Source organism: Talaromyces stipitatus, genomic scaffold (assembly GCF_000003125.1).
Source record: "Talaromyces stipitatus ATCC 10500 scf_1105507295541 genomic scaffold, whole genome shotgun sequence".
Lineage (NCBI taxonomy): Eukaryota > Fungi > Ascomycota > Eurotiomycetes > Eurotiales > Trichocomaceae > Talaromyces > Talaromyces stipitatus.
In genome coordinates this window covers 4,552,984-4,576,687 of record NW_002990115.1, presented here as the reverse complement: position 1 = coordinate 4,576,687, position 23,704 = coordinate 4,552,984, and the positions used below count along the sequence as shown (strand labels likewise).

The 23,704-nt window shown below is 45.2% G+C and overlaps 9 protein-coding genes across 9 annotated transcripts, besides 7 other annotated features; 5 read left to right on the top strand and 4 right to left on the bottom strand.

Annotated features, from left to right (window-relative positions):
* Positions 1 to 2,143: part of a mobile genetic element that runs on past the window's edge.
* Positions 173 to 1,878, bottom strand: TSTA_040110 (reverse transcriptase, putative; the record flags this gene model as incomplete). The annotated part of the gene is made up of 5 exons (XM_002481206.1): positions 173 to 760; positions 842 to 1,260; positions 1,305 to 1,314; positions 1,394 to 1,760; positions 1,817 to 1,878. 5 exons carry the CDS (start codon positions 1,876 to 1,878, stop codon positions 173 to 175), a joined length of 1,446 nt encoding a protein of 481 aa, XP_002481251.1.
* Positions 2,144 to 2,687: 544 nt separating the features above from the next.
* On the bottom strand, positions 2,688 to 3,789 carry TSTA_040100 (uncharacterized protein; the record flags this gene model as incomplete). Its single annotated transcript, XM_002481205.1, has 4 exons — positions 2,688 to 2,826; positions 2,873 to 3,028; positions 3,053 to 3,422; positions 3,552 to 3,789. 4 exons carry the CDS (start codon positions 3,787 to 3,789, stop codon positions 2,688 to 2,690), a joined length of 903 nt encoding a protein of 300 aa, XP_002481250.1.
* Positions 3,472 to 3,518: a sequence feature (C-rich).
* Positions 3,790 to 4,455: 666 nt separating the features above from the next.
* On the bottom strand, positions 4,456 to 5,187 carry TSTA_040090 (uncharacterized protein; the record flags this gene model as incomplete). The annotated part of the gene is made up of 3 exons (XM_002481204.1): positions 5,140 to 5,187; positions 4,878 to 5,086; positions 4,456 to 4,817 (listed from the first exon to the last, which is right to left on the bottom strand). The coding sequence occupies exons 2-3, from the start codon at positions 5,020 to 5,022 to the stop codon at positions 4,456 to 4,458; spliced, it is 507 nt and encodes a 168-aa protein (XP_002481249.1). The 5' UTR covers positions 5,023 to 5,086; positions 5,140 to 5,187.
* Positions 5,188 to 6,317: 1,130 nt separating this feature from the next.
* On the top strand, positions 6,318 to 7,200 carry TSTA_040080 (uncharacterized protein; the record flags this gene model as incomplete). Its single annotated transcript, XM_002481203.1, has 2 exons — positions 6,318 to 6,758; positions 6,808 to 7,200. The coding sequence occupies 2 exons, from the start codon at positions 6,318 to 6,320 to the stop codon at positions 7,198 to 7,200; spliced, it is 834 nt and encodes a 277-aa protein (XP_002481248.1).
* Positions 6,887 to 6,951: a sequence feature (CT-rich).
* A 586-nt stretch (positions 7,201 to 7,786) lies between the features above and the next one.
* Positions 7,787 to 10,479, top strand: TSTA_040070 (uncharacterized protein; the record flags this gene model as incomplete). Its single annotated transcript, XM_002481202.1, has 6 exons — positions 7,787 to 8,349; positions 8,533 to 8,857; positions 8,929 to 9,113; positions 9,174 to 9,473; positions 9,525 to 10,322; positions 10,351 to 10,479. Exons 1-6 carry the CDS (start codon positions 7,882 to 7,884, stop codon positions 10,477 to 10,479), a joined length of 2,205 nt encoding a protein of 734 aa, XP_002481247.1. The 5' UTR covers positions 7,787 to 7,881.
* Positions 10,480 to 10,667: 188 nt separating this feature from the next.
* On the top strand, positions 10,668 to 11,633 carry TSTA_040060 (ankyrin repeat containing protein; the record flags this gene model as incomplete). Its single annotated transcript, XM_002481201.1, has 2 exons — positions 10,668 to 11,432; positions 11,460 to 11,633. 2 exons carry the CDS (start codon positions 10,668 to 10,670, stop codon positions 11,631 to 11,633), a joined length of 939 nt encoding a protein of 312 aa, XP_002481246.1.
* Positions 11,634 to 13,099: 1,466 nt separating this feature from the next.
* TSTA_040050 (uncharacterized protein) lies at positions 13,100 to 13,606 on the bottom strand (the record flags this gene model as incomplete). The annotated part of the gene is made up of 2 exons (XM_002481200.1): positions 13,100 to 13,455; positions 13,486 to 13,606. 2 exons carry the CDS (start codon positions 13,604 to 13,606, stop codon positions 13,100 to 13,102), a joined length of 477 nt encoding a protein of 158 aa, XP_002481245.1.
* A 2,882-nt stretch (positions 13,607 to 16,488) lies between these two features.
* TSTA_040040 (uncharacterized protein) lies at positions 16,489 to 17,663 on the top strand (the record flags this gene model as incomplete). Its single annotated transcript, XM_002481199.1, has 4 exons — positions 16,489 to 16,676; positions 16,829 to 17,032; positions 17,134 to 17,419; positions 17,481 to 17,663. 4 exons carry the CDS (start codon positions 16,489 to 16,491, stop codon positions 17,661 to 17,663), a joined length of 861 nt encoding a protein of 286 aa, XP_002481244.1.
* Positions 17,664 to 18,016: 353 nt separating this feature from the next.
* Positions 18,017 to 18,049: a microsatellite.
* Positions 18,050 to 18,421: 372 nt separating this feature from the next.
* Positions 18,422 to 18,449: a microsatellite.
* Positions 18,450 to 18,708: 259 nt separating this feature from the next.
* On the top strand, positions 18,709 to 20,789 carry TSTA_040030 (ATP-binding cassette transporter, putative; the record flags this gene model as incomplete). Its single annotated transcript, XM_002481198.1, has 3 exons — positions 18,709 to 19,154; positions 19,219 to 19,477; positions 19,542 to 20,789. The coding sequence occupies 3 exons, from the start codon at positions 18,709 to 18,711 to the stop codon at positions 20,772 to 20,774; spliced, it is 1,938 nt and encodes a 645-aa protein (XP_002481243.1). The 3' UTR covers positions 20,775 to 20,789.
* Positions 20,790 to 21,707: 918 nt separating this feature from the next.
* Positions 21,708 to 23,387: a mobile genetic element.
* Positions 23,386 to 23,704: part of a mobile genetic element that runs on past the window's edge.

Sequence of the window (23,704 nt, the reverse complement as noted above, 5' to 3'; positions counted from 1 at the left end):
CTAGCCAGTGTAGATATAGCTGTTTAGTATTTTCTGAGATTATGATAGATCTAGCTTTTACTGAAGGTGTGTAGGTTGGGTCCTGGTCTGCTTTATGTTGGGAGAAGTGAAGAAGCTCGTATTTATCTAGTGCAAATGTAATGCCCTCTGCAGCGCTCCAGTTTAGAGCTTCTTATAGTGAGTCTGATAATGCTTTGCAGTTAGTAGCAAGAGATGTTGAGATTGCCAGGTTAGCTGCGTCATCTGCGTAACCAAATCTGTTCCTTGGGTTTCCTAGACAGAATAGGGGCGCTATGTAGAGCATGAAAAGAATGCTAGATACTGGGGATCCTTGTGGAAGACCGCAGGCAATGTCTGTTGAGGGGCCAATCTCTCCATCGAGTCGGATCTGGACTGATCGCCCAGTAGCAAAGGAGGCAATCCAGAGAACAAGATTGGTGGGCCAGCCCTGCTCACGTAATCTGCGGATAAGTCTGCCGGGAAGCACGGCATCAAAAGCGCCCTTGACATCTAGGGTAAGGAGTGAGGCAGTCATGCCTTGATTTAGTGCTTGTTCAACATCATGTGTTAGGCATATGGTTAGATCATTTGCAGATCTTAGTAGGAGAGCCCTAAACTGTTGCCTTGCTAATACTTTGTAGTATATAGAGATCCATGCCATATTCCGTGCCACCAAGCGCTCCAGTCCTTTGCCAAGTACTGATAGGAGAGTGATTAGTCTGTATGAACTAGGTGAAGACCAATCAGTCTTTTTTAGTTTCTGGATAATTGCTAAGATTGCATGTCGAAAGCATTTTAGGTGATAGCCAATCTTTAGGCACCCTTGGTATAATATTAGTACCTTGTCCTTAATCAGAGGCCATGCCACTTTAAGTATGCAGATTGGGATTTCGTCTGAGCCAGGGGCTGTGTTTCCTGCCTGAAGTACTGACTCCTCCACCTGTGCCATTATTATGTCTGGGAAATAGAGACTAGTGGTAGGGACTGCTGGGGAGTCCAGCGGTATGTCTCCTGCCTCAGCCAAGTTTTGGAGAAGATTACAGACTAGTACATCTCGTTTCTCATGTATAGTAACTGCTAGGAAGCTGTTGGGTCTCAGTGGATCCTTCAGTGGAGGGCTTCGGAAGGTACCTGTAGACTTATGCCATTTACTCATATCAAAGACATCCTTCATTTGTGTTACCGTAGAGAGCTTATCTTGCCAAAATTGTCGTTGAGACCATCTAGTTATCCTGCAGAAGTCTGTCTTTGAGCAGAGGCCTAAGCAGTAATTGTGTAAAGCTTTCTTATAGTCTTCGTTCCACCATGGTTATCCTATGCCTTGTGTCATGGTCCTCTTAGCAGAGCCTCTATATGCTCCTTGAATTGCAGATGTCAGTTTTTCAGCAAGGACATCAAGATCTTCTTCTGTTGCGGCTGAGCTCTCGGTGCCAGCGAGATTAGAGGCGAGGAGCGAGAGGAAGGAGGTGTGGTCTAGTGTGTCAAATCTCAGTTTCTGAGCTGTTTCCTTGTATCTCTGATCCCATGGTACAGTGGTGATTAGTGGTTGATGATCTGAGGTTGCATCTAAGTGGCTCGCTATGCTAGTTTTAGCTCCCGCGAGTGCCAGAGGGCTTGAGGCGAAACTGAGGTCTAACACGTTACCCCTTTCATGTATGGGACAGTCTATGTTAGAGATGAGTACTAGACCCTGGAGGTCCAGCCAGTTAATGAACGGCTCTGCAGAAGGTGTGGGGCTGCGATGTAGCGAGGGCTGCCATCTGTTGTGTAGTAGGTTGAGATCGCCTGCGAGTATCGTTGCTTGAGGGAAATATACCTCTGGTAGGGTTGTAAGAGCTTTCGTGGCTTCGCCTGCTCTGATGGAGTCTGCTGGGGCATTATAGATGTTAACTATTAGAGCGGACTTTCCTGTGGGCGAAAAAATCTATAGGAATAGGAGATCCGAGGCCTCTTTGGTGTTAGTTGTGAAGGGGCGCAGCTGGGAGGTCTGAATGCTCTTCTTCTTTCAAACATAGGTAAGGATTCGTGGTCGGCCACTTATCGCCTAACTGTTAGTTGGGGAGAAGCATTCATATGATAGATGATTTTTAGTGATCTATCAGCTAAGATCTTTGAATGTATATGGTTCTTAGATTAGGATAATATCAATATTGCTTGTGTATACTAATGTGAGAGCTATTTCATATGCATCTGGCGCGTGCCCTACATTTAGCTATAGGATTTTAAGAGGCGCCTTTTGAGTTGGATAGTGATAGATCATAGCTCCCGTTCAAAAAGGGAGGCGAACCAATTTTGTAATTGAGGGGTTGTAAAGCGGACTGCGCGAGCTGTAATTGGAGGATCTTTAGTTGGGACGCGAGGTGGAAGGGTTACTGAACGGAAAGGAGAGATAATCTCATAGGTTGGAGGCTGAGTTAGCATCTTGTCTAGTGCCATAGATGTTTCTTGTGTGCCAATGGAGAGCTGAGTGCTACATCCTCCTTCAGTTTAAGCTTTTGCGAGGTTAATAGCACAGGATTTCCAGATCTCTACTTGTTAAGCTTTAGTATGTTTAGAGTTGCCTTTAGGGCGCAGGAGGCATTCTAGGAAATCAGCAGGATGTGGTCCATGGCAGTGTATGCATCTGGGAGGACACTGATGAGGCTCCAGGGCTATGCAGCGGTTAACATGTTCCTGTTCAGTATGCTCTAAGGAGCCACAGAGCCGGCATTGAGAGGGGCGGGCACAGGATTGTGCATTATGCCATTTCCAGCATTGTATGCATTGGATAACTGTTGTTCTCTTAGAGAGGTGACGAGCATTAGTAATAGTGCTAAAAAGGTGTAGCTGGATAGGCAGTGGTGATTTCGTGCCTTCTGGGAAGTTAACAAACCAGCTTGAGGAAAGAGTATCAGGGTTGGCGGCACTTGTAGCGGTCTCGCTGATAGATATAGGCTTGAGTCCTGTAGTTTCACTGATTTCTAAGGATAGTAGTGTAGGATTGACAGGGATTAGAGAGTATTGACCGTCCAAGATTTGGCCAACTTTCCTTGGCACATTGGTGACTCAGTACGAGACCCATCGGGAGCTGCGTTCTATCTGGTAGTTCACAAAGAATGCAGAGATAATCTCTTTTTGGGCCTTAAGGGTTAGGAGGGCTTCTGGAGATGAGGGACATAGTGCAAAACCAGTCTTTGTAGCTTGAACTTCTTTTAGTGCTGAACTGTTTGAGTTTAGTTGAGACTGTAGGCTAGAGTAGATAGTGTAGGCTTCCATTTTTCTAGCTCCATGGTCAGCTGGGAGGCGTACGAAGAGCTGGTTGTCAGGAAGGGGTTGTTTCACCAGAGGCATAGGCTTTTTAACTTGGGCTTTGGAGTGAGTAGTAGGAGTTGATTTGACCGGGGCATATTGGGTAATAGTTGCATAAGTCGACTGTTCAAGACCTGAGAGGGGACGTGAGGGAGGGGGTGAAGGGGGTAAGGAATTTGGAGTAGGGGAAGGGGAAGGGGAAGGGGAAGGGGAAGGGGAAGGGAAAGGGGACAGGGCAGGTAGAATGGAGGTCGTCAAGATACTGCTGATATAGGCGCTAAAATGTCGTTGGGCTACTGAGGCGAGGTCATCGCTTAGAGCGGTGAGGGCTCTCAGTAGATGAGGGGCCAGGCCGGTGGTTTGGCTGCGGTGTTTATCGAGGAATGCAGCTATAGGGCTGAAGATCTTCTGTCCTTCAGAAGCTCTTGTCATGGCTGCGGACGTGGATTCCAGTAGGGCTGTCTGTAGAGGGCCATCTGTACCAGGGCCTTTACGCGCCATAGTGTTGCCGGACGCGTTGAGACGCGTCAAAGGCCGCACTTCTGGTGGCTAGGTGGTAGAGAGGGGTGAGGAGTTTGGGCCTCTGACTGTTTGATATAAACAATTGTAGGGAATTCGTCTATCTGTGCAAGAGTTCCTGTGAATTTTTGTCCAAGAGTTAGGGGGACGGGGGATGGCTAGCTAGATATACGCGGCACGCACGTGGATAAGTGTTGATTGATTTAGCGAATCAGAGCGCTGCGTGTATATAATATTTTCCTGTGGGATTTTTGGTTACTAGGGTAATACGAGTTTTGTCGGTAGTGCAGCTATCGCATGCGGTAGGCACAATCATCAAGTGCTTGCACAGCGGTCAATCCGCACATCCTCAGTAGGTATCCCAACAAACTACGGTTCCACAGTTCCTGTTACTGTCGGCAATGATGGGTATGCTACTGCTCATGTTTAAAAGAACATTATTAACATGCAAAGCCTTAGTGATCATTTATTTTCCGAGGACGTCAGCAATTTGTGACGGAACACGAAGCTGAGTATCTTTCCGCACTTCCTTAAATTATTCCTATCCTAGAAGAAGATACAAGCCCCCCGTCACTAAATTGGATGGCTGTTAAGGACGGATGTTGTGTCCTTAATAGAGGAGCACCAAACCATTGCGCGTGATCTGTCCTATATCTCTAAATGTGTGCGATACCACTGCTCCTCTGCGTCTGTATATGCTAAGCTGAGAATCTTCAACTGGTCATCATCTGCTTGTTCATAACCATACTCCCTAGCAATATCGTTCTCGATACGGACCCAGTGCACGGTCAGAGAGGCCACCAACCGGTCTAGATCGCTGAAATCATTTTCTAGCTCCCCTTTCAGCTCCTGGATTTGATCGTTCAAAGCGGTATGCTGATCAGAAACGCTGTCCAGCCCCTTTTGGACCTTTGCTCGTATGGCCTTCACTTTTTGGATATAGCCCGCTGACGACGTTTGCCCTCGTAGATTGGGTCGATAATGCCGCTTGGTTCCCAGTGCCTCATGGGCTGTGCAGGTTCTAGTTCGAGGTCAGTGCGGCTCTAGAGAGAATATAGGAGTTGGCTCACCTCCAGCTTGGCCACTAGCTTGACGCACATACACGCCATAGTACGGTATTTGAGGCGGATGTTGCACCATCAGTGCGCGCAGGCGGCGTTCCTCGGCAATATTTTCGTCTCCAAGATGGTGAGAAGAGGGTGAAGTGATAGACATCCTACGGTAAGTGTACTGTTGCTGGAGTTGAGTGTTGTCACTGGATTGTCTGAGTTCAGGAGCACTAAATCACGGTTAGTCAGAAACGGGACTACGCCATAATCGATCACAACTCACCGCAGGGCATGTAGTGGGATAACAAAAAATGAGAGAGGTAGAGAGATGGAAATGGTTCTCCCTGGGCTGATATCTTGTGCGTGCAGTGCCAAACAACGCTAAACTATTTTGGGAAAGGTAGGCTGGAAGGTAGTGGTGATTTCCATATTAGGTCTCAATTAAGGGGGTGTCTATGAAGCGTACACAATTTTACCGTATGTCCTCAACTAATTAAAAAATTAGCAATCGACATGACACAGATCGAGATGAAATTGGGACGGTATCTCACTTATCAAATCTGGGATAGTGCCGCCATTCTACCACAAATTCTGCAACCGAGACGTTCAACATTGGGAACGGACTCTATTCTGACGTTCCATTTGGCCAACTCTTTAAATTGATTGCTGACCCTAAGTCGTCTCTGTGACACTGGTTGTAAGTTTCCTATACGGCATTAGTGATAGCTGATAAATGATACGATCAAAATCACCTTGGTGGATGACTGATGGGGTATTTACTTGAAAGGCGAGACAAGGCCTTCGCAGAATGGCGTCTGATCAGCCACGATGGTATCCAAGGGGTGCCAAATTGCACCTTTGTACCTTACAAGTAATTGATTCTAGCTCCAGGGAAAATGGTTCGAGGCATGTTCAATCGGCACATGTTTCAGAGATAAAGACGCCTTGCAATGATGGCGATATCGCTGCTTTTCTTGAGTATATTCCTCTTTGGTATAGTCGACACCAGAGGCCTGACTGTGTGCGACACTCGCCGATTTCCTCCGGCGTTATCATACACCAGTACACCGGCTGGTAGATGAAAACCACGAAAGCTGTTGCAGCCCACTCATGACGCCTCCTCCTGCCTGATTAGGATGCGTCAGGCCGCGAGTCATTGTGAATTTCAATTTCTGGGAGAGACTACCCTCTATGCTGCATGATACTGAGCCACATTTCCTGGGTGGTAGAAATCTGATAGGCCAGATTCTACGCCTCGCGTTGTAGTTTCTCTCATCTCCACTTTCAGCGTTGCATCTAATGCCCCTGAGAAAATAAGAGACGGATTGCTCAGCCCCATTGAAATAATGAATCATCGGGTATCTGCCAGCTGAGAAAAGGTATAAATTGGAGTAACTTCCCACCGCAGCAGGAAAAAACCTTCTTCTCAATTTTTTCGTCGACGCTGACACATCTGACAAAATGGAGGGTCAGCAGCAATCAACTTCTTTCCTGGTCAACGACTTGCGTATTCCAAGGTTCACACAAGGACTAGAAAGTGAACCTCTGGCTACTGAAGCTGCTGCACAAACATCACTTGGCTCTCCTCCCTCAAATCCTCCCTCAACCATTCTCTTCGATGAGGAATTACCTCCGTTGCAGCTATATAGCGAGCGACTTGCGTCCGGTGAAGAGTCCAGTGGAGCACAGAATCTCTTTATTCCAGTTATTGAAATTAGTGAGGACGAGGGTGATAGCAGCACAGTTCTTTCGCAACCATCACGGCCACGGCGTCGAAATACTCGTCATCCCGATTATGCTTACCGAGACTACCAAGTCACAATGGACCATGCTATCTCGGCATCGTCTCTTGGTAAACGAGGAAGAGAAGACTCGGATACGCCGAGTCTTCCATCTAAAATCGTAAGGAACTCTTGTCCGGATTTCTCAATCATATGCTGACAATCAACAGAGGCAATTGGTGACTGAAATACAAGGACAGTATGAATCCTTAGAAAAACAAAACGAACAATCAGCCCAAGAAAGACATCGATGGAAGGAAGAAAGGGATCGATGGAAGAAGAAAAAGAATGAATGGAAGAAGAAAGAGAGAGAGCTCCATCGTCAGATTCAATTTCTGCAGCGACAAGTCAACGAACAAAAGCGGCGCAATATTTTAAAGTGTGTTGTATGCCATAGAACATTCAATAAGAACTGGAACGTTTTCAGCTGTGGCCATACTCTATGCAAAGACTGTGTGGATGACATCCATTCCAAAGGTTCATTATTCAAGTACTCTTGTGTTCAGTGCGGAAGACCGATTCAAGCTTGTTTCGACTTTTATCCAAACGTGGTGGAGGCGTAGAGCGGAATTGAGGTTATTCGTTACCAGCGTTATTCTCCTGAACTTAATCGAAATCAATATGTCTCTGGGGTCTAGGACAGGTAGCGAATATAACGGATAAGGAGCTCTTCTAGGGAGAAATATACTTCTGAGAGAACTCAAAGAGCGGATGACGTCGGATCCACTCGTTTGTCAAAAATCAGCGTCTTTGCACCTAGTGAAATATGTCGGGCGTTAGCAAATTTTGTCCAGAACAGTCTAACTCTGAAGTCTACCGCAAATTTGTTAGTTGTGTCATTCTAAGCTCACATATATCACAAAAACAAACTTGATACTGTTCTCCACTAGGTTCAGTAGCCAAAATCGACTACACTGCTGGATTTTATCGCACTCAGATTTCCTACGCTCACATATATTATGAATGGTCAGGTATGTTGTGACAGATTATCGCTTCAAATCTCAGCCAATGAAGGGTAGAGATGCTGCGGAATCGTGTGCTAAGAGCGTCAGTTTCTTCCAATCATGAACTCCCTCTTACCGCCCGCAACCTCAAAGTCAGCCTTGTTATCGTTCAGCCTTGTCGACACATCTGTATGAATCTCACGCAACACATCCTATCATGAAACAATGTTTTCGTATTGTTGAACTGTTTCCCCTCATCACTCAACCCGATACATATTTGTGATGTCACGACTCTGAACCATGGAAACTCCTCCGTCCCGATATAAGTTCCAGATCGGTTGGATATGTGCCCTACCTATTGAAGCAGCCGCCGCAATCCAGATGCTGGACGAGAATTTCGGTATTCTCCAAGAGCAGGAAAGGACGGACTCCAACACATACACCTTGGGTCGGATTGGCCGTCACTATGTCGTGATCGCGTGTCTGCCAGATAGACAATACGGGATTACTTTAGCCACCACAGTTGCTAATAATATGATGAGAACCTTTAGTGACTCGCTTTGCATCGGCTTGATAGTGGGCATCGGCGGAGGAGCTCCTTCCGCGGAGCACAACATTCGCCTGGGTGACATTGTGGTCAGTCGTCCTGAAGGCTCTTATAGTGGCGTTATTCAACACAACATGGGTAAAATTAGCAGAGATGGTAAAATTCAACGCCTTGGGTCCTTAAATAGCCCGCTAAAGTCATTGCTGAACGCGCTGGCTCAGGTGAGGGCGGCAGAACTATATGATGATCCTCAGTATCCAGTGTACCTTCAAGAAGCTATTAGGAAAAATAAACGGACACGGAATATCTTTAGCCGTCCTGACGTCGACATGGACCGGCTATTCAAAATAGAGCATGAGCATCCTGAGAATGCAGCATCCTGTGATCAGTGTTTGGTGGAGTAGGAGGAAGATCGTATTACCCGCGAAGACGGCGACCCACAAACACACTATGGAACAATTGCATCTGGGAATACTTTGATTAAAGACGGAAAGACGAGGGAGGCCATCCGCGAGGACACTGGTGCGTTGTGTTTTGAGATGGAGGCGGCAGGCTTAATGGCGGACTTTCCTTGCCTGATGATACGGGGTATTTGCGATTATGCCGACTCGCATAAGAATAAACAATGGCAAGGTTATGCTGCACTAGCGGCTGCAGCCTTTACGAAAGAGCTGTTAGGCTATGTGCCAAAAGGTGTATCTCAAGAGAGCTTAGTTGCAGATATGTGCTGTAAGTAATTGCCGGCATTATATGATAGTTCCTTCACAGGTTAACACGAAGCGCTATTCTATCTTCATTAGCTTTGCTTGAAGATATTAAGGAGGACCAAAGAAAGGCTTTCGATCAACGAGAAGGCCATCACCGCGAGAAAATGGAGAGAGTCTTGACGGAAGATCAACGTCGCTGTCATCAAGCATTCAAGACGTCGACCTATGAAAAGTTCAAAAATATCAATCCTAACCGCTTGGAAGGAACGTGTGAGTGGGTACTCAACAGCCCTGAGTACCTGCGCTGGTAGAACGCCACAAGCAATGATCTCTTGTAGATCTCGGCTGACCCAGGATGTGGTAAATCCGTACTCGCCAAATCCCTAATTGATAGCGTGTTTGGGGCCTCCGACCCGACTGTCTCCATTGTGTATTTCTTTTTCAAGGATAATGACGAGCAGAATAACCTTGCTACTGCGCTATGTGCCGTGCTTCATCAGCTGTTCAGCTGGCAACCACAACTGTTGCGACATGCATTACCATTCTGGGAAAGAAATAAAGAGAAGATTCAATATGAAGTGGACAACATGTGGCGCATTTTCATGGTGGCCACGTCCGATCGTATATTTGAAAATACAGTCTGTGTGTTTGATGCTCTTGATGAGTGCTATGATGTAGACTAGAAACAGCTGATTGAGAGACTTCGTGAATTTCATAACCGACACCAGGCCAGTCAAGGAAATTGGTTGAAGTTTCTCGTGACAAGTCGACCATATGATGATATTCAAGATCGCTTTCGGCCAGTCACTGAATTTTTCCCGCAGATCCATCTCCGCGGTAAAGAAGAGAATGATCAAATTCACGAAGAGATCAACCTAGTAGTAAAAGTCAAAGTAACTGAGCTGGGGAAGGACCTAGGTTTGTGTGCAGACACGCAAGAGCGGCTCCAGAAAGAGCTGTACAATATGAAGCATCGCACATACCTTTGGTTGTATTTAGCAATCGATGATCTCAAAAGTACATTGAAACATAGCCTTCGGCCAGACCGGGAAACGATCCCACCGCTTCCGAAGAATGTCCCTGAAGCATACGAGAGAATACTCGATCGAGTTCCTTCAGACCAAAAAGCCAAGGTGAAAACCATTCTGCGAATCATTGTTGGCGCACGACGTCCACTAACTGTTCGGGAGATGGCCATGGCACTAGGGGTGGCTACGACTCCGGATGCTGAAACAGCAATGGAGGCAGGCCTGAGTTCTAATAAATTAGACCAAAAGATACGGCAACTCTGTGGGCTGTTTGTTTTCATCAAGGAATTCAAAATCTATCTTATTCATCAGACTGCAAGAGAGTTCCTTATTTGCAAACACGATAACTCTGTTAGCTTCTATTGGTATCTTGAGCAAAGCAAAACAGAGGCACAAATGACTGAAATATGCGTCAAATACCTTCATATGAATGATCTGGTCAGTGATGACAGAGCATCTGTAAGAAGCTTACTATATTATTCCGCAGAAAATTGGGCCGATCATTTCCGAGGCATATCATGTCCAGAAGCTAGATTGGTGCAATGGGTCTGGAGGCTGTATGACGTTACCACCGATCTGTTTCATTTGTGGTTTCCCAAATTTTGGAGGACAGTAATGCCATATCACGGGGACCCCAAAATGGAGGCACTGCATTTAGCTGCATTCAACGGCCATCAAAACATACTATGTCGGGTGGTTAGGCATAAGATAGGTGAAATTAATCGGACCGACAGGTCAGGAATAAATGCATTACAATGGGCTTGTGTGAGGGGATATTCTGAAGTTGTCCAACAACTGCTGGAAATGGGAGCTGATGTCAATGCTCAGGGCGGAGTTTATGGCCATGCTATTCAGGCTGCTGCTCAAGGAGGACACCTTGGGATCGTTCAACAACTACTGGACAATAGAGCCGATGTCAATGCTCAGGGTGGATGCTATGGCAATGCTCTCCAGGCTGCTGCTCAAAGAGGACATTTTGGGATCGTTCAACAGCTACTGAGTGATAGAGCCGATGTAAACGCTCAGGGTGGAGAATATGGTAATGCTCTCTATGCCGCTGCTCAAAGAGGACATGTAGAGATTGCTCGACGACTACTGGAAAATGGGGCTGATGTTAATGCTGATGTTGATGCTCCGAGGGGATGGATTGACAATACTCCGGGGTCATGGTATGGCATTGCTGAAGGCCCATGGTATGGCAGTGCTTTGCAGGCTGCTGCTCAAGGAGGACATGTTGAGATTGTTCAGCTACTACTCAAAAAGGGAGCGGAGGTGAATGCTCAAGGTGGAGAATACCGCAATGCTCTCCAGGCTGCTGCTCACAAAGGAAATCTTGAGATTATTCAGCTACTACTTGAAAATGGAGCGGATGTCAATGCTCAGGGTGGAGAATATGGCAATGCTCTCCAGGCTGCTGCTCAAGTAGGACATCTTGAAATCGTTCAGCTACTACTCAAAAAAGGAGCGGAGGTCAATGCTCAAGGTGGACGATATGGCTATGCTCTCCACGCTGCTGCTCAAGGAGGACATGTTGAGATTGTTCAGCTATTACTCGAGAAGGGAGCGAATGTCAATTCTCCCAGGCTACTGCTCTAGCAGGACATGTCGAGATCGTTCAGCTACTATGAAAAGGGAGCGGATGCCAATGCTCAGGGTGGTTACTATGGCAATTCTCTCCAAGATGCTGCTCAAGGAGGACATCTTAAGGCTTTTCAGTTACTGCTTGAAAAGGGAGCGGATAGCAATGCTCTCCAGGCTACTGCTGAATGAGAGCATTGTCGTATTATATTGCAGAGGTGGTCGGCTATGTGTGGTTTTTCTAGGAAGCCATGAAATATAATCTTCTCACGCCTTGTAGCCCTTTAAATTCTCAGTAGAACATACTTTATCCAAACGTGTGCGAAGAAGAGCTTTGATCTGACAAGTTGATTCAAAGATATCCTTTTCTAACTCAACATAAACTAATTTTCCGATGCATCTATACCTCTCTTCCTTGTACAACTAGGTATTTGCCCACAGATGCAAGCAATCGACTAATGATATCACAAAACTTTTCTAGGGGGTAATCCGTTCTTCGGGTCCCCCAGATTTGGTAGACAACGGTCGCGTACACTTTCAAATTGTTCTCTATGGTCCAGTTGATTGTTAATCTGCTATGGAACCCCAGCTTTGTTCCATTCGAAAAGATTCGATACTTACCACTAATACAATTCAGACATCTGTTCGACAGCACGAATATTCCTGTTTAGGAGTCAATGGCGCTTTCCAATTCCCATTTTTCTTGCCCTCATCTATATCTCAATTAATCTAGCGGCCCTCTCATCGCTCGTTTGTCTTCCCTGGTGACCCGAGATACGATCAACAGTTACTTCTTGATGTGGCTGCACCTGTCAGCTTATGAGTACATGTTATTCAAGCAAGTTGATATCAGAGCAATGCCTTGGCGGCACTTAGAAGGCTAGCAAATATACATTCAGTTTTCCTACAATTATTTGCCCACGATTCGGTGGAATGTGGCTCACATACAGACAAGAAGTGATGCTAATAATGGTATCACTTCGATCATTCCAGGCTGATTTACGATGCTGCGTCTCTATCAAGACAAAACGATGGCTATCCACGGCTCTTGATCTGCCTCTTTCTACTTCGTTTCGTCGACCCCTTTAATTTAGTACAGTAGTGCACCTGCAGCGACGACTTGCTCCGGTGTGGAAATCGTTGCGCAAATTGATCCTCTATCATGTCCCAGCTGAATTTCTTGCTTTTCAGTTCAACGATAAACGCATCTTCTTCTGGTGAGAATTTTCGGTATCTGACCGTAGAATGGCCTTTCTGTTGAGATGGCTGAATACCATTCGTTTGCCCCCCCCCCCCCCCCCAAATAATGACGAAATATGGGATTGGGATAACTCTAAACAGTAGACGACCTCGGATCCAATATATTGTAATTTGAGAAGGCCCTGGACGGGGATAGACTCGCTTTCCTGATTCGCCTCTTGTTGTGGCGACTCAGGCTGTCTGGAGCATGGAGACTCAGGAGATAGCCGTGGAGCTATTTCTTGAGAAATCGATGAGACCGTATCCAGTATATGACTCCTCTTCAATCTTTTCGCTGGATGCAAGTATTCCCTTGATTCGCCTCTGTCGATGTTGCCAACATGTTCTGCGTTGTTCTTGTTCGCGTTGTTAGACACAGATATGTCAAGATCTTCGACAACCTGACTCGCGCAGTAAGACTAATCATGAGACGCTGCCCAGTCAGGTGATCCCTGCAACAGGTCTAAGAAACGAGGTAAATCAGGGATTACAACTGGTTGAGGCAGGGGACTGGGAACGCGTGCTATTTCATTCTGTAACGAATTTGAAAAGTTTTCCGATAGATATAAGGTAGCAAGTATGAAATCTTCCAGAATATCCTGTGACTCGATGCTTTCAATTGGCGAACTGCTTCCTTGAGACTCCAAGTGCTGGGCGATGATGATAGGCAAATTTTGCTGAGTTTGACCCGGACTAACAGTAGGCGATCCCGATGCAGAAGATAGCGTCGCTATATCTCTCAGAGTGAAATCCTCGAGGACTGGTGCTGATGTTGCTGTTTCAGGCATGCAGAATGGTGATATACTTTGAGTGGCATCACTAGCTTGGTCCTGTAGCTCTGCCTGACCTTGACTAAGTGGCTGCGAGAGATCTGCATTTTCTACCGCCTTCAAGGGCGCTTCTGCGGTGAGACGGACGATACACATTCAGCTGGGATTCCTCGATCTGACAAAGTTGTATGTACACTACTGCTATCGTCATCTTCGTCTCCTAATTGTATATGTAAGCCAAAAGCGACCAGGTTGCATGGATAAGGAGTATACCTTTCGCAGGCAAGCGAACCAAAGACTCTTTCTCCTCATTTTTTCCACCCTCCACGACTGAAGAATCATTCGAATACACGGGATGGGTATGAAGTACATTAGATGTGCTTGAGGTAGTCAGTAAGATTGTACTCTCTGAACTGTGAATGGAGGAGACAGCAGCTGGTGGACGAGGGGGGAGTGTATAGTGCAAAGCTGGTTGTCAAAAGGATGTGAGGGAGCTTGAGTGAATGGAAGATTTTGGATTGACTCTTTTTGAGGGGTGGAGGAAGGGAGTTGAATACTCATTTGGAGGGATGCTCTATATAGGACGTGCAGGAAGTGAATGAGGACGGTAAAATTTGATTTTTTCTAAGGTAATAGCCATGGTCGTGCAATGGTTGTAGAGAGGTAGAGAGGTTAGGAAAATGAAACTGATATCCAACGGTTACACTCCATCCTGCTGAGCACTGAGGTCTTTATATATGCCTCAGGGCACAAAATGTGCAAAAAGGCTGTTAGTTCTCCTCGAACGTCGATATCGCTACTGCTAACATATTCTGTCACTGTTGTCTCCACCTGCAGCAAACAGCAATATTGACGATGCAGTCGTCGTAATCAGCGGACTGGCCAATTTCCAATCAGATAACCCAAATCTAAGCTCAAAAATGAGACATGATCTAGTAGCACGCCTGATGCTACTCAGTTTCATGAGCAACTCCGCTTCCGTCCCACAATTAAGGCATTGCTGGCCAATCTGTGACTAAAGTCATCCAGATTACTATGTCATTGCTGCCGTGCATGAATCAAGGCGTCTTACAAGCGGGTTTGACGCTTGTAACACCAACATTGGATTAGCATCCTCACAAATCTGCCTTAATGAATGTGTTAGCCCCTTTTAGCTCTACAGCTGTAAATGCCAGCTCAGATGATGCGGTATTTTCATTATTGATTATACTTGCCTTTCAATAAATGTAACAGCTAGAACAGTGGATATGATACTATTAAATAGAAATTGCACAGTATTTCTACTGATGGAATAGCAACCATGCACAGATGGGCTTATTTCTGGCGCGTCTGGGATCAGGATATCTCTCATCCGAATACCACATGATTAAATCACCGGACTATAAGATCCGCCTAATCAATTGCAATGCTGAAGTTCCTAGCGGCCACACTCGTGTTAGTAAACTCAGGACTGAGAGGAATTCAGTCTCATCATAGCTAGTAGAGTGAGCGAACAATGAAGGCAAATTTTCAATACAAGTCATCTTCTAGTCATCTGAATTGTGGATGATGGCTCACTGCTGCAGTAGAAGCCCAAAGCTGTAATTTCTGTCAACTACTCAAAAGTAGTCACAGTGCAGATGGGGAGGGCGGCGCAGGAATGAGGTGGACCCGTGCAGGGGGGATGTAAAAAATGTTTGTATTAGCAATTTGCGTAGTTTCTTGCTAAGCAGACACGGCTGAGAAAGAGCTGAGAAAAAAAAAAAGGACGTGGAATTGACAGTCGTCGTTCAGGGACGCACTTGCGGTTTATATAGGCCTCGCGGAGTGGGGCGCCTTCCGTTAAAGCGGCGAGAGGACCGCTATTCCCCATATGGTATACACTGTACTTCCACGACCTCGCGCTAAACGGGATCGGGCAATTTCTTTTCCGTTCCGTTCTCTGGTTGGTCAGAGGCCGAAAACCGCGCCCCGCTAACCGTCACAATTAATACTCAGTAAATGTTAGAAGACCATTGACAGCAGTAGTGGCAATTTGCATACAACTATCGTAAACGTCTATTCTTCATATCCCGAATGATTGGTCTGTCATAGCCTATAGCGCTGGGTATAGACAATAAACTTGATTAATAATAATAATAATATCCCGAATGATGAACCGTCACAACACTCTAATATCAACTGTGTGAAAAAATAAATATCTCGGATTGGAATTGGCATAGGATTCCTCAATACACGTAGACACTTGATTAAGATTTCCAAGGTCCAAAGAGCAGACACTACTCCGTGGAATGGTATGTTGAGTCTCGCCGACTAATCATCAGTCGCCGACTCGCCTGAGGCCTCCATAGTCCAGTCTGCAAATCTTAATTATGTATACTATGGAACACTTCACTTGCTCGGGTGATGAATTCAATGATCTCCGCTCTGTCAGGTAACATTTAGTTAGATTGGACCAGATATGTGCGAGAACTGAATGTTATATAGGGCCTAGTCAATAGTGGATTTCCAAGACTAAAAGCCGAATCACCTCTTGTTACTCACTCCACATGTAATTCGCGGAGATCAAGTGTCCTTGATTTCTCTGGATTATATTTCATCATTTCGATATGGCAGCTGAATCATCACACCAAGCAACTGGCGAAGGAAAGGGTTGCATCCCCAATCCCAGGAATAGCTGCGTCTCTGTTCCGACTGGTAACATCCCATTTGACATCTCATAGAATTCATAGAATTAGAGAACTGACATGATCAAAGACACCGGAACAGACAATCATAATCATGTATGGCTCCACATAGTGCGCAACTTTACACCAGCGTATGATTGCATGCTCCGTATTCCTAAATTTTGACCACACAGTCTCATGGCCTCTACCAGGTGGTTTTCCGTTAATATGGGCACTGGAATTGTGTCGATACTCCTCAATACGCTCCCATACAATGGACGGTGGCTATATTTGCTTTCGATTGTTTTCTTTGCCTTCAACGTCTTGCTCTTCCATATTTTCCTTGCCATATCGGTTCTTCGCTATATACTCTATCCGAGCATCTTTCCAGTAATGGTCAGTCATCCTATTCAGTCTCTATTCCTCGGTACATTTCCCATGGGTTTCGCAACCATTATCAATATGTTTTGCTTTGTTTGTGTTCCTACATGGGGGCAATGGGCAGCCTATTTTGCTTTAGCAATGTGGATTGTGGATGCAGTGATCTCCGTGCTGGCCTGCTTCGGAATTCCCTTCATTATGTAAGTGTCTGACGTATAAAGACCTTCCTTTATCCTATTGACGCTGTAATCTTCAACAGGATGACAAGACGAACCAAGACTAAATTGGGATCGATGACGGCTGCGTGGTTACTACCAATCTGATCTTGTGTTGTCGCAGCTGCATCCGGAAGAATTGTTGCTGAAGTGGTTCCCAACTTCCAGATTGCACTTGGAACGCTTGTTACCAGCTTCGTCCTATGGGGCGTCGGGGTTTTGCTTTCATTAACGGTCATTGTGATCTACTTGATGCGATTAATGTTGCACAAACTTCCCCCAAAGGCTGTCATTGTGAGCATGTTCTTACCCCTTGGCCCGCTTGGACAGGGAGGTTACGGGTGAGTCCTTCTTTGCAATAGGGCCTTACAGAGATGTTCATCCCTTCGGAGAACAACAGACAACAACAGAGGACTAATATTGGCTATGATACGTCATGCAGGATACAAAAACTGGGCAGTGTGGCGAAAACTATCTTGCCACAGACGAATACTCTAGGAGCAGGCGCAGGTGACACATTCTACGAGATGGGCTTTGTAACAGGACTTCTATTCTGGGCCTTCGGATTATTTTGGCTGCTTTGCGCCGTTGGCTCAATCGCTCAAGTCAGGAAATTTCCATTCAACCTTGGCTGGTGGGCTTTCACATTCCCCTTGGGGGTTTATGCCACATGTACCTGTCAACTCGGACGAGAGATGCCATCAAAATCTTTTGCTATGTTAGGAACGGTAGTTCATCTTGATTAACCCATAACGAGCCTGTCGAGACCTAACTACTGATTCTTTACAGATTTTCTCCCTCAGCGTTATTTTTTTGTGGATTCTCGTCACGGCTTTCACGATCAGTGGTATCCATGATGGAACTCTGTTTGTAGCTCCTTGTCTGGCTGTTTTGCGTGAGAAGAGAAGGAGAGAATTTGAGCGGGAACGACTTGTAAATATTGGCGATAACTCACCTAGTTTTAAGGGCTAGGGAGTTTCGATTTCATCGTGCCGAGTAAATTAAAAGGCAGGCTCATCTTCCAAGATGTCTCTTAGATGGAGCAGACTAAATTAATACATTCCGGTATCTTTTGTAGAATATCCTCGTCCTAGGCATGAATTCTTTTAGCAAGATTTAGAACCAGTTATCGAGTTACGATCCAGTAATATAAAGTACGGACTTGGGATTTATCTATATGTTTATTCGCAGTGGAGTGTACTCATTATTTATTTCTACATACCTACAATCAATAATTAAATATTTAGCGACGCTTAATTACTCCAGTACGAAGTACACATGATCTTGCTTAGAAAATCATTTTTGTCCAGGGTAAAGGATTAAACTTTTTTTTTCTATTTCTTTTTTCTTTTTTTTTTAATTTTCAGAAGCACATCAAGCTGGATGAGAATATTATGTTAGAATCTTTCTGCTACCTAAATAGCGAAAAGGGTTGCTGCCTAGGTAATCATGACCTTCTCCGTGGATGTTACTTGTGCAAGTCTCAATGACCTCGAATGAGAAATTGCTGTTTAAGCATTCAAGTTTATTGGGAGGAAACATAAAAGAGAGAGAAAAAGCAGAGAAAAACAAGATTGCCCAGCGTTAGTGGTCTGAAGAATGAATTCAACGGTGGTTTACTCTTGCGAAGCATCCAATTGCAGTGATTCGCTCTCTGGATGAGAACATGCGGGGTGTCTTACGTAGAAACCAGTCATGTAATCTCGATATAAACTCTTTCAACTTGGCGAAGATCAGAGCAGATCAGAGCAGATCAGAGTCGCCGAACTGCTAGAATAACAACTCGGGGAACCTGTGGGTCTCGTACAAAACTTAGGGCTGGAGTCGGCCGAGTTCTGAATCATCGCAATCATACCAAAGTAAATGGAGTCGGCGATATGGAAGCCACCCCTTTGCAGCAGGAGGGACTTTAAAAAGAAAGCTGCTGGAAAACATGGAGCTCTAAAAAAAAGAACAATCGTCCTTCTTTTCAAAATCTTTTTTTTATTTAGTCATCTCTGAGAAAATCAGACACCAGATGGATCAAATGGATCGACCTTCATCGAGCAACACCTTCGCCGAGAAGAATGACGACCCTGAGGCTGGTGGTATGAGGGACACATCTTTGATTAACGATGTTGTTCAAAATTACGCGTGGCAAAATATCGACGTTCAAGTCAAGGATCGCTCAACGGGCGACCCCTTGTCAATTCTTTCGGATGCTAATGGCATTGTTCATGCGAGTGAAATGATCGCTATCATGGGCCCTAGTGGATCAGGGAAAACGACTCTCTTGAATGCCATTGCACACCGTGTAGCCGCTGCGAAAGCAACAACGACCGGTGATCTCTTAGCCAATGGCCAAGCAGCAAATCTACAAAAGATACGCGACTTGTCTAGTTATGTCGAGCAGGACGATGCCCTTATCGGGAGTTTGACCGTCCGCGAGACAGTCGGTTTTGCTGCTGGTTTGTCTTTGCCTAGGTAAAAAGAAACCATTGTTTTCTCTGGAAGTTCGTCGCCGACAACTGATTCATTGCTAATATAGTTCGGTTTCCAAATCTGAGAGACAAAGAAGAGTCGATAGCCTGATTGCAAGCTTTGGTCTGCAAAGCCAATCACATACGATAGTAGGAACGCCAATCAAGAAAGGCCTCAGTGGTGGACAGAAAAAGAGACTGGGTGTTTGCAGTCGCTTAGTCACGAATCCCAAGATTCTCTTCCTTGACGAACCAACGAGCGGTTTGGATTCAACGCTCAGCTTCGAGGTAATGAACTATATCAAGAAAATTGGTCGCGAAAACAACGTAAGTCAATTTCGTCCAAAGAGATGGCGTGGCAGATGAAGGCACGACGGCTGACAGTATCCAGCTTATTGTCATTGCTTCAATCCACCAACCCTCAACGTCGACTTTCATGCTATTTGACAAGTTATTCCTTTTATCTCGCGGCAAAACTTGCTACTTCGGCCCGATTTCCAATGCGCGAGATTACTTTGGCAGAATTGGGTACCCGATGCCTTCGGAGGTCAACCCGGCTGAATTCTTCTTAGATCTGATCAACACGGATCTGGTAAAAGAAGGAGACGACGTCGTCGCTCGCACAAAGGACATCACTGAAAAGTGGGTGGCGTCTGAAGAAGCGACCTTGATCAATCAAGAAATCAACGATGTTATCGCAAATGCTCGGATGCCAGGAAGTGCTATCCCCCAGCTTTCAGATGTCCATGTACAGAAACCCCACAGCTGGACTATTCCATTGGTCCTTCTTCAACGTTCCTGGATCAAATCCTATCGTGATATTGTTGCGTATGGCATTCGAATTGTCATGTATCTGGGCTTGGCTATTCTGATGGGTACTGTGTTTCTGCGCTTCACTCCCACCCAGGAATACATCCAGTCATATATCAATGCTATGTTTTTCAGTTCTGCTTTCATGTCCTTCATGGCAGTAGCATATGTTCCTGCTTACTTGGAGGACCAAGCAACCTTCTACAAAGAACGAGCAAATGGTATTGTTGGTCCATTGGCCTTCATGGTATCCAATTTCATCATCGGCTTGCCATTTCTGTTCATCATCGCGCTTCTGTTCTGTGTGGTAGAATACTGGTTGACTGGTTTCCGTACTAGTGGCACCGGGTTTATGACCTTTCTCATGTGGCTATTCTTGGATCTATTGGCGGCCGAGTCTTTGGTTGTGCTAGTCTCTTCTGTGTTCCCTGTATTTGTCGTCGCCCTCGCGGTCACTGCATTCGCCAATGGCTTATGGATGTGTGTGAATGGGTTTTTGGTCCCCATCACGATCTTGAACTCTTTCTGGAAGTATGTCTTCCATTACATTGAGTATCAGGCATATGTCTTCCAAGGCATGATGGTTAATGAGTTCAAACACCGTACCTACTCATGTGCTACGACTGCTGCCGGCCACTATCAATGCTCTTATGAGAGTAGTTTGAACTCGGAAGGCTTAATTGCTGGGACAGACGTGTTGAAGAACTACGACATCAATGCCAATAAGATGGGTGAATGGGTTGGTATTATGATATCAATCATCGCAGTCTACCGCTTGCTTGGCTACCTTGCGTTACGATTAAGACAGGCCTAGTGTCTAAGGATAGTTGAGAATTCTGGACTATGCTGGGGACTTAGTCGGTCGGTCTAATCGAAAGAGTTTTCCGGTCTTCTTCCAAGAGAAGAAAGGAGCAGGAACAATAGAGAGAAAGAGACGAATTTGCGCCATGGCGAACGTGTCCCAAGATCGTTTTGATTTTTTCAAGTCTCTTCGACCAGAAGTTCCAATGTCGAACTTGGAAGATTTCTGAACTTGTATCGTTCATTTCCCTCTCCTTTTATCTCTTACTTGTAACGCTCACTTTACATTCATCTTTTGCTTTCTCTTAAGATTTCTAGTTACGGAATATACTCTCTTTGAATATAATTTGTATCTAATTTTGGGATTTCTTTTTACCATTCTCCTCCCTGCAAACTCAGGAAATCGTGGCTGTTGCATAGCTAGCTAATTATTTGTCTCCTATTCTCCTATCCATTGAGATTTCCTTACTTTTGTAATTCATAGGCTTGTCTATGCTGCTGACATTTGCTCCACCCTCCCGGTGTCAAAACTGTTGCAATGTAAAGACCTCATGCAGAAAGGGTGTTTCTGGAATTTTTTGAGTTCTAGTCCTCCGTGTATGTGCTCGGCATCATTTCTCTTGTGTGATCTGCTTTTGCTTTTCCTGGCATTTGAATCTGTTCCATTGGTTGTATGTACGAGATTAATATCATAACAAAGAGTTCACGCGGCGCATACACCTTAGGTAACAACCAACATGCCTGCCCAATCGTGTTGCTACAATAAGTTTGTTACGAGAACAGAGAGTGGCAAAAGTGTGGGTAATTCAGCTAAGCTGGTCATGGTCAAGGTTCAGCTGGCTATGGTTAATAATGTTCTGCCAGGAAACAACATGAATGTCTCTTATATAGAATGCATGCTGCGGAAACAGGAGAGATAGGTTTCAGTACATTGACACTCCCCAAATCAAACAATAATCAAAGAGCCCGTGTGGCCTTATTTATCAATAAAAGTATCAATCTAGCTAGCTAGTCTCACACAGTTGTGTCGCCTCATTATCAAATTCTATATATTTGCTATCAACGCCGCCTACGCAACTCCAATCCTGAATCATACAAACCACATGATCTCTACATCTATAATATCTATAATGAGCCACGTTCAGCTACTTTCGCGCACGTAGGACAGGAGCTAAACCGATTAGGAAACTCACGAACCTCAGCACACCTAGTACTTAGGGATATGAATTTTCATCATCCAGCCTAGGGTGGCCCTGGTACAAAAACCGACAAACAGACTACCAAATCACTTAAAATCATAGATCACTATAAAATTGAGCTTACTACTGAAGGAGTAGTCATCTGGGAGCGTGGCCAATCACAATCAACTTTTGACCTAACATTACTCTCTACATCCTTATTCAACCAACTTATATTGCATAAGCGTACTGATGAGATACAACATGACTTAGATCACTGGCCAATTAGAACACAGATTAATATTAATACTCTAACCTACGAACTACCACGTCGTCGTAACTGGACAGCCATAAATGTTAAATTACTATATGAACTGCTTAGCCAAATCACTGTGCCAGGCCTCACAAATGCGTTAAAATCTCATATTGAGCTTGCAACAGTAGCTTTTACGGCAACTATACGAAAGGCAATTAACTAATCAGTTCTATAGGCTCGTCCAAGTACATGGAGCAATCCGGATTTTACACTGGAATGCAAAGAAACTATATAAACCTGCCATCAACTACGACGTCAATTCTCCAGTACACATAATCCGTGGATATGGAGGGCTTATCTACGCGCACGTAATAAGAAGAAATGCCTTGTCAAGAAATCCTTACGACTAGGCCATCAACGTCGCGTGCAACAGGCCACCAAGCAAGGCCCCCTAGGTCTCTGGAGGCTGGCAAGGTGGGCACGAACGCGCAACGGAGCGTATAAATCAGAAATCACCCCTACCCTACAAGCCCTGGATGGTCGTACGGCGGAAACAGTAGAGGCAAAAACGCAGCTTCTCCAAGAGGTATTTTTTCCAGCTATTCCAAATGCAGACTTGTCAGATATCCCGGATAGTCAATATCCTACACAGATTGAGTTTCTAGAAATCTCACGCCATGAGATCAAATGTGTGGTTCATTCAATATCACTAGACAAAGCCCCTGGTGAGGATAGCATCCCTAATAGCTTCTGGTATAAGATTATTGGCATACCAGTGATACTCGATACACTTTATGAGATCTTTAACGCCTGCGTACGAACTGGCTATAATCTAACTCACTTCCAACACTCAGTAACTGTTATGCTGCGTAAGGGAAGCAATAGGGATTATTGTACGCCCAAGGCATACAGGCCCGTAGCCCTTCTTAATACGCTTGGCAAATTCCTTGAAGCAATTATCACATGTTGTATTAGCTATGCCATGGAAAGTAAGGGACTGCTTCCTATAAGCTACCTAGGTGGCTGCAAAGAGATATCCACGGATTACGCTATACAGATTATTCTTGATTGAATTCGTAGAGCCTGGGGACGTGGCCATGCGGTTGTATTAATGCTTCTATTAGATGTTAGTGGCGCATACGATAATGCCCACCATTTACGATTACTACATAATATGAAGAAATGGCGCCTTGGTTTTTGACGTCAAGAAATATCAACTTATTCATTTTGTGAATCCACGAAGCACGACTACCTCTGAATTACAGCCCATCAGGCTTCGTGACGTAGAGTTAAAGCCCGAAGAAGCTTTTAAATATCTAGGCATCTGGCTCGACACGAAGCTGAGCTTCAACACGCATCGTGAGCAGGCTATTGCAAAAGCAGGCACAAGTTTGGAGGCCCTACGTGGCCTATCAAGATCCATGTGGGGTGTCGCGCTAGGCTCTATGTGACGAATCTATCAAGCAATCGTTATCCCCCAGATGCTATACGGCGCTGCAGCTTGGTTCC